At 41.3% G+C, this 19,858-nt stretch overlaps 2 protein-coding genes across 2 annotated transcripts; both read right to left on the reverse strand.

The window, feature by feature from the left end:
- Positions 1 to 8,036: 8,036 nt before the first annotated feature.
- On the reverse strand, positions 8,037 to 10,564 carry LOC112229253 (induced myeloid leukemia cell differentiation protein Mcl-1). Its single transcript, XM_024395093.2, has 3 exons — positions 9,902 to 10,564; positions 9,467 to 9,717; positions 8,037 to 9,334 (listed from the first exon to the last, which is right to left on the reverse strand). The coding sequence occupies exons 1-3, from the start codon at positions 10,407 to 10,409 to the stop codon at positions 9,218 to 9,220; spliced, it is 876 nt and encodes a 291-aa protein (XP_024250861.1). The 5' UTR covers positions 10,410 to 10,564; the 3' UTR covers positions 8,037 to 9,217.
- Positions 10,565 to 11,073: 509 nt separating this feature from the next.
- On the reverse strand, positions 11,074 to 19,803 carry LOC112229264 (alpha-endosulfine). Its single transcript, XM_024395101.2, has 3 exons — positions 19,627 to 19,803; positions 16,662 to 16,784; positions 11,074 to 13,961 (listed from the first exon to the last, which is right to left on the reverse strand). The coding sequence occupies exons 1-3, from the start codon at positions 19,678 to 19,680 to the stop codon at positions 13,791 to 13,793; spliced, it is 348 nt and encodes a 115-aa protein (XP_024250869.1). The 5' UTR covers positions 19,681 to 19,803; the 3' UTR covers positions 11,074 to 13,790.
- Positions 19,804 to 19,858: the final 55 nt, after the last annotated feature.

Below are 19,858 nucleotides of genomic sequence, written 5' to 3' on the forward strand. Positions count from 1 at the left end.
AGCTCAGCTATCCCCATTGAGACCGTGTCTGTGCCTCGACCTAGGTTGGTTAAAACTAAACATGGTGGTGTTCGCCTTAGCAATCTCACTAGAATAAAGACCTCCTCCATTCCTGCTATTATTGAAAGAGATTGTGATACCTCACATCTCAAAATAGGGCTACTTAATGTTAGATCCCTCACTTCAAAGGCAGTTATAGTTTCCAGTCACAACTTGGACTTGTTTACGTGCTGCTGTGCGTTTTGTTGCCAACCTTACTTTGCTACCTGACAACTTTACGGTTTTTACTTATTAATTACCGTTAATATTTGTAGTTTTTCCCTCACTCAACTTTTTTTTTTCATTCAACTTTCACTCTGGACATGGTCCATCAGGACTTCCAACAGCCGAAGCTAAGTAGTAACATTAACATGATGCCTTCTAATTGCAGTCGCTGTACTCATAATATACAGGAGAACGATCGACTTGCAGCGAGGATAGCTGTGCTGCAAGCCCAGCTTCAGACGCAATCGTTAGGCAAGGGTAATTTCAGTATATGAAAGGATGAAACAGCGTCTGTGCCACCAGTAAGTACAGATAGTAGTATAAATCCCCTCGCACGGTCCCCGCAGACGGACAACTTTCTCATGGCTTCTGGAGAGAAATTCTGTAGGAATGCTCAACCAGTGTCGCTCATTCAGCCGACAAACTTTCAACTGGTTCTCCCCATTAAGCAGCGAGTCGGAGTCAGAGGCCGAGACTTCACTGGTCTCTACTCCTCCCGTTATGGGGTCTGAGACGCCGAAGCTTCCCACAATTAGCTCTGACAAATTGAAAACCCTAGTCATTGGCGACTCCATTATCCGCAGTATTAGACTTAAAACGAATCATCCAGCGACCATACACTGTTTACCAGGGGGCAGGGCTACCGACGTTAAGGCCAATCTGAAGATGGTACTGGCTAAAGCTAAAACTGACGAGTATAGAGAGATTGTTATCCACGTCGGCACCAACGATGTTAGGATGAAACAGTCAGAGGTCACCAAGCGCAACATAGCTTCAGTGTGTAAATCAGCTAAAAAGATGTGTTGGCATCGAGTAATTGTCTCTGGCCCCCTCCCAGTTAGGGGGAGTGATGAGCTCTACAGCAGAGTCAACTCAATCGCTGGTTGAAAATGGTTTTCTGCCCCTCCCAAAAGATAAAATTTGTAGATAATTGGCCCTCTTTCTGGGACTCACTCACTAACAGGACCAAGCCTGGCCTGTTGAGGAGTGACTGACTCCATCCTAGCTGGAGGGGTGCTCTCATCTTATCTACGAACATAGACAGGGCTCTAACTCCCCTAGCATCACAATAAAATAGGGTGCAGGCCAGGCAGCAGGCTGTTAGCCAGCCTGCCAGCTTAGTGGAGTCTGCCACTAGCACAGTCAGTGTAGTCAGCTCAGCTATCCCCATTGAGACCGTGTCTGTGCCTCGACCTAGGTTGGTTAAAACTAAACATGGTGGTGTTCGCCTTAGCAATCTCACTAGAATAAAGACCTCCTCCATTCCTGCTATTATTGAAAGAGATTGATACCTCACATCTCAAAATAGGGCTACTTAATGTTAGATCCCTCACTTCAAAGGCAGTTATAGTCAATGAACTGATCATAATCTTGATGGGATTGGCCTGACTGAAACATGGCTTAAGCCTGATGAATTTACTGTGTTAAATGAGGCCTCACCTCCTGGTTACACTAGTGACCATATCCCGCAAAGGCGGAGGTGTTGCTATCATTTACGATAGCAAATTTCAATTTACAAAAAAAAAAAAAGACGTTTTCATCTTTTGAGCTTCTAGTCATTAAATCTATGCAGCCTACTCAATCACTTTTTATAGCTACTGTTTCCAGGCCTCCTGGGCCATATACAGCGTTCCTCACTGAGTTCCTTGAATTCCTATCGGACCTCGTAGTCATAGCAGATAATATTCAAATTTTTGGTGACTTTAATATTCACATGGAAAAGTCCACAGACCCACTCCAAAAGGCATTCGGAGCCATCCTCGACTCAGTGGGTTTTGTCCAACATGTCTCTGTACATAATCACTGCCACAGTCATACTCTGGAGCTAGTTTTGTTCCATGGAATAAATGTTGTGGATCTTAATGTTTTTCCTCATAATCCTGGACTATCGGACCACCATTGGATTACGTTTGCAATCGCAATAAATAATCTGCTCAGACCAACCAAGGAGCATCAAAAGTCGTCCTATAAATTCTCAGATAACTCAAAGATTCCTTGATGCCCTTCCAGACTCCCTCTGCCTACCCAAGGACGTCAGAGGACAAAAATCAGTTAACCACCTAACTGAGGAACTCAATTTAACCTTGCACAATAGCCTAGATGCAGTTACATCCCTAAAAACATTTGTCATAAGAAACTAGCTCCCTGGTATACAGAAAATACCTGAGCTCTGAAGCAAGCTTCCAGAAAATTGGAACGGAAATAGCGCCACACCAAACTGGAAGTCTTCTGACTAGCTTGGAATGACAGTACCGTGCAGTATCGAAGAGCCCTCATTGCTGCTCGATCATCTTATTTTTCCAACTTAATTGAGGAAAATAAGAACAATCTGAAATGTATTTTTGATACTGTCGCAAAGCTAACTAAAAAGCAAGAGAGGATGGCTTTCACTTCAGCAGTAATAAATTCATGAACTTCTTTGAGGAAAAGATCATGATCATTAGATCAAATTACGGACTCCTCTTTAAATCTGCCTATTCCTCCAAAGCTCAGTTGTCCTGAATCTGCACAACTCTGCCAGGACCTAGGATCAAGAAACACTCAAGTGTTTTAGTAGAATATCTCTTGACACAATGATAAAAATAATCATGGCCTCTAAACCTTCAAGCTGCATACTGGACCCTATTCCAACTCAACTACTGAAAGAGCTGCTTCCTGTGCTTGGCCCTCCTATGTTGAACATAAATGGCTCTCTATCCACCGGATGTGTACCAAACTCACTAAAAGTGGCAGTAATAAAGCCTCTCTTGAAAAAGCAAAAACTTGAACCAGAAATTATAAAAAACTATCGGCCTATATCGAATCTTCCATTCCTCTCAACCTTTTTTGAAAAAGCTGTTGCACAGCAACTCACTGCCTTCCTGAAGACAAACAATGTATACGAAATGCTTCAGTCTGGTTTTATACCCCATCATAGCACTGAGACTGCACTTGCGAGGGGTGGTAAATGACCTTTTAATGGCGTCAGACCGAGGCTCTGCATCTGTACTCGTGCTCCTAGACCTTAAGTGCTGCTTTTGATACCATCGATCACATTCTTTTGGAGAGAATGGAAACCCAAATTGGTCTACACGGACAAGTTCTGGCCTGGTTTAGATCTTATCTGTCGGAAAGATATCGGTTTGTCTCTGTGAATGGTTTGTCCTCTGACAAATCAACTGTAAATTTCAGTGTTCCTCAAGGTTCAGTTTTAGGACCACTATATATTTTACCTCTTGGGGATGTCATTCGGAAACAATGTTAACTTTCACTGCTATGCGGATGACACACAGCTGTACATTTCAATGAAACATGGTGAAGCCCCAAAATTGCCCTTGCTAGAAGCCTGTGTTTCAGACTTAAGGAAGTGGATGGCTGCACACTTTCTACTTTTAAACTCGGACAAAGATGCTTGTTCTAGGTCCCAAGAAACAGAGATCTTCTGTTGAATCTGACAATTAATCTTGGTTGTACAGTCATCTCAAATAAACTGAAGGACATCGGTGTTACTCTGGACCCTGATGTCTCTTTTGACAAACATATAAAAACTGTTTCAAGGACAGTTTATTTCCATCTACGTAACATTGCAAAAATCTAACTTTCTGTCCAAAAATGATGCAGAAAAATTAATCCATGCTTTTGTTACTTCTAGGTTAGACTACAGCAATGTTCTACTTTCCGGCTACCCGGATAAAGCACTAAATAAACTTCAGTTAGTGCTAAATACGGCTGCTAGAATGCTGACTAGAACCAAAAAATGTGATCATTTTACTCCAGTGCTAGCCTCACTACACTGGCTTTCTGTTAAGGCAAGGGCTGATTTCAAGGTTTTACTGCTAACCTACAAAGCATTACATGGACTTGCTCCTAACGATCTTTCCGATTTGGTCCTGCCTTACGTACCTACACTACGGTCACAAGACGCAGGCCTGCTAATTGTCCCTAGAATTTCTAAGCAAACAACAGGAGGCAGGGCCTTCTATAGAGCTTATGGAATGGTCTGCCTACACATGTGAGAGACGCAGACTCAGTCTCAACCTTTAAGTCTTTACTGAAGACTCATCTCTTCAGCAGGTCCTATAGACTGTCTGGCCCAGGAGTGTGAAGTTGAACGGGAAGGCTCTGGAGCAACAAACCGCCCTTGCTGTCTCCACCTGGCTGGTTCCCCTCTCTCCACTGGAATTCTCTGCCTCTAACTCCATTACAGGGGCTGAGTCACTGGCTTACTGGTGCTTTTCCATGCCGTCCCTAGGAGGGGTGCATCACTTGAGTGGGTTGAGTCACTGACGTGGTCTTCCTGTCTGGGTTGGCGCCCCCCTTGAGTTGTGCCGTGGCGGAGATCTTTGTGGGCTATACTCGGCCTGGTCTCAAGATGGTAAGTTGGTGGGTTGAAGATATCCCTCTAGTGGTGTAGACTATCTAGAACATAAAATGGTTCTTCTGCTTTCCCCATAGGAGAACTCTTTGAAAAACCCTTTTGGGTTCCATGTAAAACCCTTTCCACAGAGGGTTCTACATGAACACCAAAAGGGTTCAACCTTAAACATAAAAAGGTTTCTCCTAAGGGGACAGCCAAAGAACTGTATTGGAATCATTTTTTCTAAGAGTGTAAAATCCTACCCTAGCCACAGGTATTCTGTCCAAAAACATTAATTGAATAGCAACTGGTTCATAGAAAGAGAGTGGTTGGAATACTTGGTTAATGCAGAATTTAATATAATTCCAATGTAAGAATCCAAATAACACCGCTGGGTATAGCTACATTTCAGGTTGTTGTACTAATGAGCGGCATGATTTTCAGTCCAACGCTTAACCACTAGGCTACCTGCCGTGCCATGCGATTATCGATCTGATTTTTTGTTTACTAGGCCTACTTGGTACGGTTGTTTTGTTCTGATCGCATTCATTCGTTTGCATTCCCAGTTGTGTCGGTATTCTAAGCCAAACTTCTATTCAGTATTTTTGTTTGCATGCATGAATAACTAGGCTACTACTTTCAGCATGTGTACTGCTGCATTCACATAGGCTGTTGTAATAGGTGAATTACCATAATCTTGTAGCCTATATTCATTACCAAAATGGCCTTGCTTTAGTCTATAGGACGCTGTCCATTGTGCTGATACAACGCAGCGGAGATAGGTTGGCGGGAAATCTGTAGCCTGTCATTTCAAAAGCACTCGATGGTCTCTGAGTCTCGGCATTTGAACTTTATATTTATTGTGGCATAGTGTGATATAAGTATAATATAATTCCAAATGCAAGAAACCCCCACAATTATGCCCCTCAGCAATTTCAACTGCCCTAAGACTTCCACACACGTCAGCAGAACTTGGCTAGTTGAACTGAACGAATGTGCTCGCATACACCCTTAAACCTTTGCTAGAAAAACGAGAAACGTGGCAACACGGTTTGCCCATCTTTAGACACCATAGCATATATATATATATATATATATATATATATATATATCCCAAAAATATGGGGGATTGGAAATTATGCAATTACATTGTTGCTTCCATCAATCTATTCGCAATATTAAAGCTGATCAAAGCCTATAAGACTTTTAAAGCTGATACACACACTTTCTCAAAATAGTCAGAATTGATCTAAGATGACTCAATACATTTTATTAACTTAGGTGTTTCTGCAAAGTTACTCTTTTAGTCATGTTGGTGCAGTATTTCTGAAGTCATTTTTGGGGGATGAAAACAAGTAGTTTATAGTTGAATGACAAACACGTAATTGAAGAATCCCTACTGTTGACCAATGACAAACAAAAAGGTGTAGACTTCGGCGACCAAAATTCGGGTTGCTGCGAGAAAAATTTGCACAAACAGATGAAAAAACCCTTGTCGAAGATAAAATAAAATAAAAATGCCATTAGCACAAACTGCTCCGGATGTGAAGCATGCGGGTGCCTTTAGACACTTTATCCTGGCGCCATTGCATGTGGGAACTACTCTTTACCTTAAAAAAAAAAAATCCACTGTGAAATAACAGTTTAGTTACAGTGTCATATGCGATTTGTGCTTACTATCAATCTATTTTTATGGTGTAATATGTGGCTGCCTCAGCAACTCCAGTCCTCGGGGACCTGATTGGTGTCACAATTTCCCCCCATCCCGAGCAAACACACCTGATTTAAACTAATTGCATTTAACTGAAGATCATGATTAGAGTCAGGTGTGTTAGCTGGGACTGGTTCAAAAGTGTGACACCAATAAGGCCCATGAGGACTGGAGTTGCCCAGGCCTGATGTAGCTAGTGCCTGGCAAAGACCACTTGAACTAGCCCTTTGATGATGGTAACCACGGTGGTTGCCAACTTCATTAGCAGGAGGATTAGGGGAGGTCTGAAGTGAGCATTAGTCACCATGGAGAGGGCCTACCATGATTCCTCATAAGACCTCTATGGGTGTGTGTTTGTGCTGTAACCAGAGACGACAAAGGAGATCTGAACAAACAGAACTACCACACACAGAGTGATCATTAATGACTAAGCGCAACATAACCCTTTGAAAGGGTTCCCTTAATTGAGGCTTGATATAGCTGCAGGCCTCCTGCACAACCTTGTTCACATGAAATTAAAGTACATTGTATGTTTACTCTAGCATATTGGTTGTTTCCATACCACTTCTTATTACCAAAGAAAATCCTCTTTATCTGAAGTACGGCATGCTCTGACACAGGTAATGTGAATTTGTTGCAAGATTAGCCTAGGTGAGACTAGTGAGTCTTCTACAGATGTCATTTTCTCATTGACAACCTCATGAGTTACACATACATTTGTAGAACGGTTCTTATGAGGCAGAGCACAAACAAAAGTGAACTCAAATTTCCTCTCAACTTCCGCCACTACCCTGTGATATCTCCAGCTTTGCTCGGCCCAGCAAAAGTCAAACAATACCTGCTCTGTGGCTGATTTCCATAGCTGTCTAAAAGCATGCCTGATTAGATTGTACATTGCTGACCTATGCTTCCTTCCGCCATTAGCCCCCGATCTGCTCCAGTTCTCCTTAAGCTTCAGGGGAAAGCGTTATCTACAATAACCAGTCTGGTTCTGACCTTTCTATACATCAGTGACGGACACATATGCAAAAGGAGAAGTGTGGTATTTCCGGGCTGTCGCTCAAATCAGCCATTTTATGGCCTATGCGCAAGAGGGTTACAATGTCATGTCATTTTAAATTTGCACATTAAATAAATTGAGACTGGATGCATCTCACCTGTGGCACTCGGAGATAGAATACTGCTTTGGTATGCAGAAGCAATTCTCTAGCTGGTAAATTAGTGTGAGCAACAAAGGATGTGGTTAATATTTGCTTCAACTGTTGCAATGCTATGATTGTGGTGCAGAATGAACTGTCAGATGCAATTTGTGGAAACATCTCTAAAGTGTAAAAGATCTTTGGACTACTGTAAACTTATTTTATTGGCACCCAACAGGTTCTGGCAGTCTTCATTTAATAATTATGTTTCTGACAACTAAGGCTGCAGTGATACAGTGGTGGCCTGCCTATGACACACACAAGGCATGGTTACCACAGAAGCTTCATTTCTAGGAAATAACCTCACAGTGTATGTCCAGGGGGTATGGTGCAAATAAACATGTTTGACTGCGTGTGTGTAGATGACTATGTACAACACAGGAATTCATTTGTGTATGTGGTTACTTTTCATCACCAGAAACTAGCACAGTGCAGATGTCACTGCTGTCTTTTCACAACCCCCCTTCTGAGAAGTAGTCTCAAAGTTGACAGCCAAACTTCTGCTTTCAGACAATTGCTGCCAAAGTGAATAAAGTCAGTCTTTATTCATTGCAGTCACAAAAGTTGCATGATTTTATCCTTTAATCATATAACTTCAGGAGATTTAAGGAATTTGCCAGCAAGATGCATCAGGGTTAGTGCTAGTTTGTTAGGTGGAACTGCTGTACACGTTTACAGTCCAGACAATCTTGCCTCTATTGAACCAATGCCAGATACCATTTGCAATCTTTAAGCTCATATTCAAAACTTAAACCTGTGAGCACATTGCATTTACATGGATATAACTTGGAAATGAAACGCTTCAAATACAAAATCAGCATAGTCTTGAGTGGAATTTTGAACTGACTTTAAAACAGGTTCCCCCTTCCCCCTCCCAGTGCAACAGCCACAAGATTTCCTTAACCAGGAAGTCACATTACATCCACGCAAATGCAATGCCAGGCTTCACTGGCAAATCTACCCCAAGGAACAGCAATATGATCTTACGAATTGGGTGTAGGTGAGATGACGTGCATGTAAGGCAATTAATTGCATGTAGAATACAGTCTTCCCTGCTGTAAGAACTTTACATTTTCAATGCCCATAAACTGGGTAACCATATACCTTAGTTGAATTCTAAGGCCCTTACTGGTCAGTTCAATGCAGATTCTGCCTTTCTTACACCAATCCCCATTTGTACATGTATGACTAATATCACAAGTCATTAGAGCCAACTTTATGGTCAGAGGCGGAACTTTGCCATGGTGAAGTATAGCTATTAGCTAAGGCTTTTCCATCTTGATTACTTAAAAAGAGTTGAAAATTTGCAGATTAATTAACTGTTTATATACATTTATTACAAAAATAAAATGTCTGTACTTTTTACATTAAATAAAAGCTCCATTTAACAAGTCCATTAGATTTAAGTAGTCAGATGAATATATTTGGAGACTGTTTCAACAACTACCAAATATCCTCAAATAGCCACTCAAACAAAAAAAACAGCACCAAAACACGATGCGGAAAAAAGCTAACTTGAGCTTGACACCAAAGCACTGTCCCAATTCAGTCCGCCACTATAATCCAACAGACTGACCCTCTTCTTTGACTAAACAGGACATCATTGGGTAGTCATTCCAATCATGGTGATATTAAGGATTTCAGAGAACTTGCGGGAATAGTCCATTTTCTTTGTTGAAAAAAGTAAGATGTCTTTTATAGTTCAATTCACCTGATCAACATGGCGAGAGTTGCCCCAAGCCCAGCAAATCCAGCAAAGGCTATGAGGGTGTTCCTTACTGAGGACTCTGGATCTTGCACATGAAAGAACTCTACAAATCCATTCTGAGTAAGAGACAAAAATACAGAGTTAGGTTTATGAATAGCTACTGAACAAGTAGGCTAAATAAGATTAACCATCCTCATTTAGATTTGAAGATGTGAGCCAATGACGCATGGGCCACATAGAAGACTCACCCAAGCATTGTTTTTGACCAGCCAGTCCCTTTGGTCAGAGAGGAGGTATGTGGTGATCTTTTGGCCCACAGACTCAATGCAGTGTCCCCTGCCAATCTCCTTCAAGTGCTGGCTCACCACTGCTCCAAATGCCACCAGGCTGGCGATGCGACCCCAGTTCGTGGTCCCATCACTGAACAGGGTCTTGGCCACAGAATTGATGAAACTCATGTCATCGCATCGGTCATCTAAATCAAGTTTGGCGATCATACCTAAAAAAATCAAAATAAGTCTGAGTAAAACGAACTAACCACATTCCTGATAATATTGCTCTGTTATTAACCAAGTTAACGCATTATGAGCTCAATACCATCTTTAAAACAGACTATACAGTTACTTAGCTAGGTAGTGCCAGTGATTTGGATCTATAGAGATGATTACTGTAAATCTACGTACCATTGTATGCGTATCGGTGCTTTGCTATTATATCCTTCACCACTCGCTTCATCGTCGTAAGAGCCTTGCTTTGCTTACAACGAGACGGAGTCAGTCCTGTATAGTCCACCAATACGTTTTCAATTAGTTGTCTTGTATCATGTTCCAATACTTCATCGCCCGATTGACAATTCGATAGTTCAGGCCCACATTCTGACGCCATCTGAGGAGTGCAGGGCAAAGAACCGTCAGAGTCGTCATTGTTGCTTCGGTCTGACAAATGATTACCCAGGACGTTGCTTTTCACGACATTCACTCCTAACTTCGTGGGTCGTGGTGGAGTGTCGCCAGTCCCATTACCCAAGTCAGTATCCACTTTTGACTTCGGTGACGCCCCAGCACGTACAGCCCCAGTCTCGCCGAAATAGTACAAAGAGGTACCAGCAGGGTACGAAGAGCCTCCAACGACTCCATTTTGAAAATTCAACATCGTAGTTGTGGCTCGTGTAATCGACTTCGACAGACTCATCTTGACTTTATCTAAAGGGTAAGAAACAAGAGTTTGAAAAGTAAAAGTACTATTCTAACAGTTATTTTACGAAAAGCTAGCGCTTAGCTTTTTTGTTGCTCAAATATCCCACATTATTGACTGCTAAGTACAACAGTGAGCCCGAAGAGGAAATGACCAACCTTTTGTCGTGTAGTTAAGAGGGAGGGGAAAGTGGGAGGGACTTTTCGATGACTTTCGACTCTGCCTCCTCCATTGGGTCTCCCCTCTTCCTTGAAGTAGTTTCACAATTCTATCTGGGATGGTTTTCCATTAACATTCAGATAAATACCTCCACGAAGAGAGGATATAAAAATGCATTTCTCTGCATTGAGCGGTACAGATAAATAACACATTCATGTACACTTTGCTGTAGCCCTTCAGAGACCATTGATAGTGAATGCGGAGTTCTGCTGTCCCCTAGTGGCCAATGACGGGTTGTAATATAGACTCATTTATCAACATATAAAACGGTGATCCTAGACTTGGTCATTTATCAACATAAAGTGGCGGTATCCTGCCCTGTGTGGTTGTAAAGATTACTGTAGCTAGAGACAGTTGGTTGGTTATTGGTTTATAATGTAAACTTCACCAGCACTGGTGATCAAATCAATAATGTGAGAATATAATTGAAAATAGCCAAAAGTAATTCATATTCATGTAAAAGTTTATTTCAAATACTGACAAATTTGCTCCACTACTTCCACACAACAAACATTATTAGTACTCATGTACTTTCTAATTTCTTAAAATCAATCTTTTGTTTTGTCTCCAGCGCCACAATACACATATCCTTAAGTAAACCCCCAGTTATTGGGAGCAAGGGTGCTCCAGATATCCCTGCAGTTATCTTGGGCCAGGATAAACTTTTGTTGTAATTATGTAGTGATGTAAGAGAACACTAAAACATATTTACTGTATGCAAAACCAAAAACAGTTTCAGTAAGCAGCGCAGTCATTTTCATTTGTTTACATTCTGGCACATACTTATGGTTGAACAGGAGACATGGTATTTTAATATACCCTGCTATATCCCTCATTGCATTGCTCCATACAAAAAAGCCAGACAGTGCACAAAAACATAGCAATCAAGAATTCCTCTGTTGTTTCAACAACCTTAATTTCAGCAGCATATCCAATTATATTAGGACACTTTTAAAGCCTGCAATGGCAAGCTACAATTATTTAGGATTCTGAAAGGTCTTTCTGTTCAAATTCAAGTAACAAGTTGGGGTCAATTAAATTTCAACTCCTGCTGGCCAGTTCCCAAAATGGATTGCATTGGGCATGGGTAGAATTTCAATTCATATCCTAATTGAAATGGAATTATACCCCCAACCCTGGAGGGGTTAGTCAGTCTCCAATTGGCAGACATTATTCATGGTAGGAGTGGGTCCAATTGTTTGAATCCTGGGACAGGCTTTCTTTATAGGGTAATATCTCAGTTTAAGATTTGTCATCGACTGAATCAGCAGCATTTACACATTCATATTATACAGATGAAGGTCTCTGTTGTAAAAGAAAAAGCAGAAGTAGTGTATTCACCGACAGGAGAAAGGAAACATTGAATCAGAGAACTACAAGTAGTGAAATCAACAGAAAGAAAAAATATCCTCAACCCCCAAGTCTATTTACACCCGCTGGGACAGAACAGCAGCACATTCATACTAACCCAGACAAACACACCATCTTCTTCCCTGCAATTTGACACAGGTCCGTGTCTAATATTCAAAAGCTGCCAAGATGGGAGTGATCAAGTGTGTATTTTATCATTTGTGTGGAGTGGGTGATAGGACGACTAGCCTTTACTTTTGTATGATTTATCTAACACACCCCTGACCATAATTATTTTGCAAGTTGAGCCATCCCAACAGGTGTGAGCAGGGTCAACTAAATACACACACACAATTTTCCCCCTCTCCTCATGTCATAAAATCCCTTCCCTTTGCCATGTGTCAAGTGAGCACATCTCTAAAGCGCGCTGTGTGTTCCAGTTAAGTGTGTGTGAGCCAGGGGCCAGTCAGGCTGCCTGTTTATCAGGTGGCCGACAGTTTACCCTATTACTGACATCGCAGATTTTTTTATTTAGAATGTAAATACGTGAGGCTATATGCTTTAGCAGTATGCTGTGAGGCTCCTGCTACATTGAATTTGAAGGAGAGACCGAGGAGAGGTTTAGCAACTAATGTAATTGGGAACTAGGCAGTAATCTTCTGTTACTGGAAGAGTTTCTCAATAGGAGCTGCCATTAACAGTGAAGAGCCAGATTGTAGTAAATGGCTAATGCGTGACAATGAACAAACAACCCATTATAAAGACACAAATCATACCAAATGTCAAATTTCTCAACACAATACAGAAATATACACTGAATTGATCCCCTACAAATCCTTTAGGCTTTTTGATGTGATGTAATAGCCACAGAACTGAGATTTAACTTGAGTATTATACAGTTGCTTATTTTCCCAGCCTTAAAATTATAAATGGGTATTTAGTTTGCTTTGCCATTGCTTTCGCCATGGGCAGCCTACAGACAGTGTGTGGATTGTCAGGACATTGAGAGGGAAGGAAGGAAGGTGTGGAGAGTGACCATGGACATTCCAGGGCTCCATTTGGTTGCTTGCTACTTCCTACGAGTCGTCTAACCCCTCCAGATTTGCACATTTTGTTACATATTACAATCATGCAGCATATTTAGAAAAAGAAGAGCAACAGGGAGTCAAGACTTAAAGCGACATGAGCAGAAAATGTGCAGTTTCATATCCGTTCGTTCAGGTCAGCGTGGATGACCTTGGATTTTTGTTTGACAAAACATGAGATAAAGGAAACCTCAAATCAGTTTCCACATTTCCCTCTGATTACCACTCCATTCCTTTGGATACTTCACCATGGTTCCCTTCCCTCCCAGATTTGGTGTGCAAGCAAAATATGCAAACATCTACCCCCAGCTTTGACGAGAACACAACATCGAAAAATGTGGAGCGATCATGGTTCCTAACTCCCTCGTCAACAATATATTTTGGCGTCGTTCGGGATGCAAAAACGAACTGTACATAATACAAAGTGCATTAAACTCAGCCTCCCCGATGGCACATCTACTTTATGTACCTCTGAACACCAAACCAAGACATAAGGGAGGCGGTAGAGCAGAGTGCGCAGAGGGCAGAGCTGTGTGGAGAGATGGTAGAAAAGGTCCCAGCTCACCTCCCCACCCTACCCACATACAAGCAATATGTACTGACTTTCACAGCTCTCCCCGATATGTTAAAGCCAAGTGGAGCCTGGAGATGACTAAGGGTGGGCATTGTTTGGGGACAGGTGAGGAACATTAGCTGGGGGCCTGGTGGATGGGTGGAGGCTAGGCTAGCCTGCTAGTTTGCTGGTCACCAAAGAGGACCTCCTCTGGGGCAGGTCCTGTGGTGTGGGAATGTGGTCCCCTGTGACGAGGTTCTTGTCAGGGCCCGCCACGGGCAGCTGTTTGTTCTTCATCTTGGCCTTGGCCATGTTGTAGTCACCTGAGTCAAAGTATTTTTGCTAGGTGGGGGCAAGAAAGAAGGAATTCAATTCAGGTTGTCTGGAGTAGATCTGCTAGTTAAAGTTAATTGGCAGGTTTCCATTGACGCCGGTTTATTCACCAAAAGCAATCTCGCCCAAAAACATCTTTCCGACGTGTCATATAGGAGAAACGTTCTAAAGATCGACAACATTTTTATCCATTCAACAGGGGTGGATTTTCTTTTGTCTACCTTTATTGCGACAAATGATAAATGGAAACAATGTTTTTGGAATAAATTGTGATTGTCGAATCATTTTGAATGTACGTGGGGCATGTGACAGGTAACTATAAAACTCCACTCCACATTTAACTCGAAATGCCTACTGCTTGCAAAATCCATTTATTCAACTATAAAAAAATAATGTTTCTTTGCAGGACAAGGATTGTCCTGACTTTCAAGAATGCCTAAATTGCTTCACCTTGCTTTTCTGGTTGGCTGGATGAAAGTTTCAACATCCAATTATTTCAGATTTACAGGAGTGCAAGTTTCACCATGGCGATACAGTGACGATACATGATAAGTATTAGAATATGGAAATATTAGTCAATTATTGCATTCTATGGATGCTGGCTTTCCCTGGCTATACCCGAGACATGAAACAGATACAGTGGGGTAAAAAAGTATTTAGTCAGCCATCAATTGTGCAAGTTCTCCCACTTAAAAAGATGAGGCCTGTAATTTTCATCATATGTACACTTCAACTATGACAGACAAAATGAGAAGAAGAAAAAAATACAGAAAATCACATTGTAGGATTTTTTAATGAATTTATTTGCAAATTTTGGTGGAAAGTAAGTATTTGGTCACCTACAAACAAGCAAGATTTCTGGCTCTCAAAGACCTGTAACTTCTTGAAGAGGCTCCTCTGTCCTCCACTCGTTACCTGTATTAATGGCACCTGTTTGAACTTATCAGTATAAAAGACACCTGTCCACAACCTCAAACAGTCACACTCCAAACTCCACTATGGCCATCTGTCAAAGGACACCAGAAACAAAATTGTAGACCTGCACCAGGCTGGGAAGACTGAATCTGCAATAGGTAAGCAGCTTGGTTTGAAGAAATCAACTGTGGGAGCGATTATTAGGAAATGGAAGACATACAAGACCACTGATAAATCTCCCTCGATCTGGGGCTCCATGCAAGATCTCACCCCGTGGGGTCAAAATGATCACAAGAACAGTGAGCAAAAATCCCAGAACCACACGGGGGGACCTAGTGAATGACCTGCAGAGAGCTGGGACCAAAGTAACAAAGCCTACCATCAGTAACACACTACGCCGCCAGGGACTCAAATCCTGCAGTGCCAGACGTGTCCCCCTGCTTAAGCCAGTACATGTTCAGGCCCGTCTGAAGTTTGCTAGAGAGCATTTGGATGATCCAGAAGAAGATTGGGAGAATGTCATATGGTCAGATGAAACCAAAATATAACTTTTTGGTAAAAACACAACTCGTCATGTTTGGAGGATAAAGAATGTGGAGTTGCATCCAAAGAACACCATACCTACTGTGAAGCATGGGGGTGGAAACATCATGCTTTGGGGCTGTTTTTCTGCAAAGGGACCAGGACGACTGATCCGTGTAAAGGAAAGAATGAATGGGGCCATGTACCATGAGATTTTGAGTGAAAACCTCCTTCCATCAGCAAGGGCATTGAAGATGAAACGTGGCTGGGTCTTTCAGCATGACAATGATCCCAAACACACCGCCCGGGCAACGAAGGAGTGGCTTCGCAAGAAGCATTTCAAGGTCCTGGAGTGGCCTAGCCAGTCTCCAGATCTCAACCCCATAGAAAATCTTTGGAGGGAGTTGAAAGTCTGTGTTGCCCAGCAACAGCCCCAAAACATCACTGCTCTAGAGGAGATCTGCATGGATGAATGGGCCAAAATACCAGCAACAGTGTGTGAAAACCTTGTGAAGACTTACAGAAAACGTTTGACCTCTGTCATTGCCAACAAAGGGTATAACAAAGTATTGAGATAAACTTTTGTTATTGCCAAATACTTATTTTCCACCATAATTTGCAAATAAATTCATTAAAAATCCTACAATGTGATTTTTTTTGTCTGTCATAGTTGAAGTGAACCTGATGAAAATTACAGGCCTCTCATCTTTTTAAGTGGGAGAACTTGCACAATTGGTGGCTGACTAAATACTTTTTTGCCCCACTGTATATAGGAGTGCATAGAGAATGCTCTTTAATAGATTGACGACAATTTGCCTAAATGGGTAATGAAAACACCTCAACCACTATATTGTTAGGTGACACTCTAGGTTTTTGCGGAAAAGTATATATTTTTTTATAGGTGCGAGGTCATTAAGTATAGCTGTTTTTAATGACATAAGATAGTTATATGGAAATGCACCGTAGAAGGTAATTGTCACATCTATTTTCTTTGTGAACTTTCTCAAATGTGGACAAAAAATAATAATAGTATCACTGGACAAGTTAATTGGAACATAGCTACTGCCACAGGCACACCTAGGCAATCTGAGATCTTCATGAATGCAGAACGTATCGATATGTCTTAAAGAAGAATATTCTAAGCCTATGCGATTTCCTAGTCAAGTGGTCAACAAGGGTCTGTAGGCATTTGTTCCAGCCTAGCACGTCACTAACATGTTGAATCAAAAGCATGCATTAGCTGTGGCTCGCCGGGAGAAGCGTTCCACCTACCCCTTTCTGTAGCCTCTTCATGAGGAAGTCGGAGCCTCCAGGCTTCTGGCCCAGGCCGGGGTACTTGGCCTTCAGCTTGACCTCTTCGCCCTTCACAAGGTTGGCATTCTTTTCCTGAGAGTCCTGTCCAGACAAAGAAAACATTTCAATGTGCCGTCATATGGGTACTACTTGCTACGTGCAAGGAATTTAGCTAAAGAGGAGAAACATCTAAACAATAGGCCTATGTAGCCTACACCTATATATGCTTCATCATAATGTCAGCCATGATGCGCAGAGAAGAACAAGCATAGGCTTTTAAAATAGACATTCTCCATTTAACTGTCCAATGCCTTGTGATCTGCAGTAACATGTCATGATGCCTTGTCACCTTACCTCTACAATTATCTACCTCTATCACTCCAGTATCCCTGCACAATGTAAATATGGTACTGGAACTGACTGATCCTGTATATATTATGCTTACTTCCTCGTGTTCTTATTTCCATTTCTTGTGTGTTTATGTTCTACCCTATATTATTTTTCATATTACATTGTTATTGATTACAGCATTGTTGGGGTTTGAGGTTACAAGGACATTTCACTGAACTTGTGAAATTAAAACGAATAAGAAGGTTATAAGATGGTCTGATGATGACAAAACAACTAGGTTACTGGGCTGGCACTGTGCTCTTCAGAAAGGATTGCATCTGAATCATATAGCCTAACCCTACTCATATTCAGCTGTGAAGTGGGCTAACGCCATGAAAATGAGTTGATAGAGTTGAAGCGTCTTCATAGTATGAGTCACTCTCTGCATGCTCTCCTGCAACACTATCTCTCACGCCCTCATGGTTGCCTGTGATGAACAACTCACACAGAAGACGAGTGTTATGATTGAGTAAGAATTGTGACTAGAAAGCAGTTCAAATCCATTATTTCCCCCTCTCACACTTTTCTTCAGCTGATGTGGACAAAACAGCCTTGTTACCAGTTTCCCCATCACTGACATGTTATTGGTGCCATAAAAACAAATTGTTTTCCCCTCATAAAGCCATTTGTCTGCAAATATGTACAAGCCAAGTGTGGCCTTACTTTATGGTTATTGAAAAAAATATTATACAGAAACGGGCCTTGGGTAATTGCTGACCAAAGTCTAGGTACACAGAGCTTGCAGAGTGGTTCTAGTTTTCACATGACACCTTCATGCTAAAGCTTTTTGTAAGGTGTAAGCCTATGATTTACTGGAGGCATCTCCTGCACTAGACAAACTGGTTTACCCTTTACTGCCAGTGTGGAGTCCATGGACAGATGCCAGTGAAAAGTGGGTTAACAAGACACACCTTGTTATTGCCCACAGTCCAGATAAACATTCTCTATTGGGGCAATTCCACAGTAACAGAGTGAAGCTGAGACTGAGTTTTCACTTTAAAATGTCAAACAAAAACCAATGATTGCAAAGTTAAATAAACCATACAACTCTATGCAGAAGGACTACTTTCAACAATTTCCACATTTCTTTTACAAAAAAACATGTACTTACAGAACAGTGCAGATGCAAAGTTTGGTAACAGAATTACAGCACAAACACAACCTGTCATACTGTTTGTATCTGCATTATTCTTCAAATAAATGTGTTTTTATAATTTTTTTTGTGGAAACGTAAAAAGTAGTCCTTGTGGATGCATGCTTTTTAAACTGTGCAATCATTGTTTTTTTTGTTTGGCATACATTTTAATTGGAAACATGAGTCTCAGCATCACTGTTAACATGGAATTGCCCATTGTTAACTTACAACACATTGTGACTTATCTGGCTAAATAAAGCTAAGAAAACATTGAGAAACCCACAAAACACTGCAATTTAAGTACATGAGAATATCTGCCATTCAATGTAGAGGACAGTGAACGCAAAGCTAGCAGGGGCAGGGACAATAAGTGGCTCAGGGTAGAGAATCCAATTAACAGATTCTGTTACTGATTCAATTGGATCCATAACAAAAATGTAAAGGTTACTATATTCAGGCCCAATGAGGGAAAATGCAAGAGTGGACCGGATACTTTCCACTCCCTCAAACAGTTCCAAACTGCTAGACTAGACCCATAGTAGCTAGCTACCTTGAAATGATATTTTCTCACATGACAGGTTTCTCTTCTTGTCATTGTATCAAAATACCATTGTATTATTAGCACCCATTATCACTGATAAGACAAAGTATAGCATCAGTAACTTCCCTATGTAGACATGCTAGTCAATGCATATTGATATGACCAGTGGGTTTGTCAATAGACCTCTGACCTTCACCAGCATCCACTCAGGATGCTGCCTGTACAAGTGCCTTTTCAAATGTACTCCATTTGATAGATGTCACATATTGATATAGATAGGCCTATATTATATACAGCTAAGCCTAATATCAGTGCCACACTTTAAATAACATTCACAAATTATATGGGACTGAAAACGAGTATGAATCAATAGATCTAGCTTATACATCCTTATAAGCTTTGTGTGACTGATCAGCTAGCACATACGTGACTGTGATGATTAAACCTGGTTTCCATTAAAACACAGATTTCAAAGGATAGGCTACAATATTATTGTTTGCATGACAGTATCGAACGCCGGTAGACTCAACCTCAACTACTGCTGTGTCAGGATAGACCAATGAGGCCCAGGCATATCTCATAACCTATGGACCAGCGAGCCAATGGCACAAGGGAAAACTCAATAAATAACTCAATAATACAGTACCTATGTTATTATTGATTATCGGGAGCCACGTACATCTTACTCAAAACCTTTCCAAAACATTTACACACACTGTCATTGTTGGTAAAAGAGACGTTTACAGGTTTGATGCCATAACGAAAGCTAACTAGCTAGCAATCAATTCAAACACGTTACTTGTAACGCGTTACAACAAACAGAGCTAGCGTTATAGCTAACTGACAAACTCAAGATAGAGTCATGATATTAAACCCACCTGTTTTTCATCCTCATATTCCATTTGAGTATCTGATAGATTTTCGGACGACATTACGCAGCTATAATGGACTGGAAGTCCGATTTGCTTGAAAACGCAGGTTAGAATGTATGCAGGGGTGCTCCTCTAGCTTCCACAAATCTAACCTGCCTCTTGTGAACAAGACTCGTCGACAAAAAAAAAGGCTAAATAATTTCTGACGTCGTCGTGTGGGTTTGCCATTTGTGACAGA

The sequence above is a fragment of the Oncorhynchus tshawytscha genome, linkage group LG03 (genome assembly GCF_018296145.1).
Source record: "Oncorhynchus tshawytscha isolate Ot180627B linkage group LG03, Otsh_v2.0, whole genome shotgun sequence".
NCBI lineage: Eukaryota > Metazoa > Chordata > Actinopteri > Salmoniformes > Salmonidae > Oncorhynchus > Oncorhynchus tshawytscha.

What these genes read in the sequence shown, in the direction of transcription:
- LOC112229253 (XM_024395093.2), bottom strand. Translation starts at nt 10,409, where the DNA reads ATGAGTCTGTCGAAGTCGATTACACGAGCCACAACTACGATGTTGAAT. An exon ending in GCACCGATACGCATACAATG is followed by an intron (nt 9,718 to 9,901) that starts GTACGTAGATTT and finishes TGATTTTTTTAG; the next exon opens with GTATGATCGCCAAACTTGAT. An exon ending in TGGTCAAAAACAATGCTTGG is followed by an intron (nt 9,335 to 9,466) that starts GTGAGTCTTCTA and finishes TCTCTTACTCAG; the next exon opens with AATGGATTTGTAGAGTTCTT.
- LOC112229264 (XM_024395101.2), bottom strand. Translation starts at nt 19,680, where the DNA reads ATGTCGTCCGAAAATCTATCAGATACTCAAATGGAATATGAGGATGAA. An exon ending in AATATGAGGATGAAAAACAG is followed by an intron (nt 16,785 to 19,626) that starts GTGGGTTTAATA and finishes TTGTCTGGACAG; the next exon opens with GACTCTCAGGAAAAGAATGC. An exon ending in TGAAGAGGCTACAGAAAGGG is followed by an intron (nt 13,962 to 16,661) that starts GTAGGTGGAACG and finishes GCCCCCACCTAG; the next exon opens with CAAAAATACTTTGACTCAGG.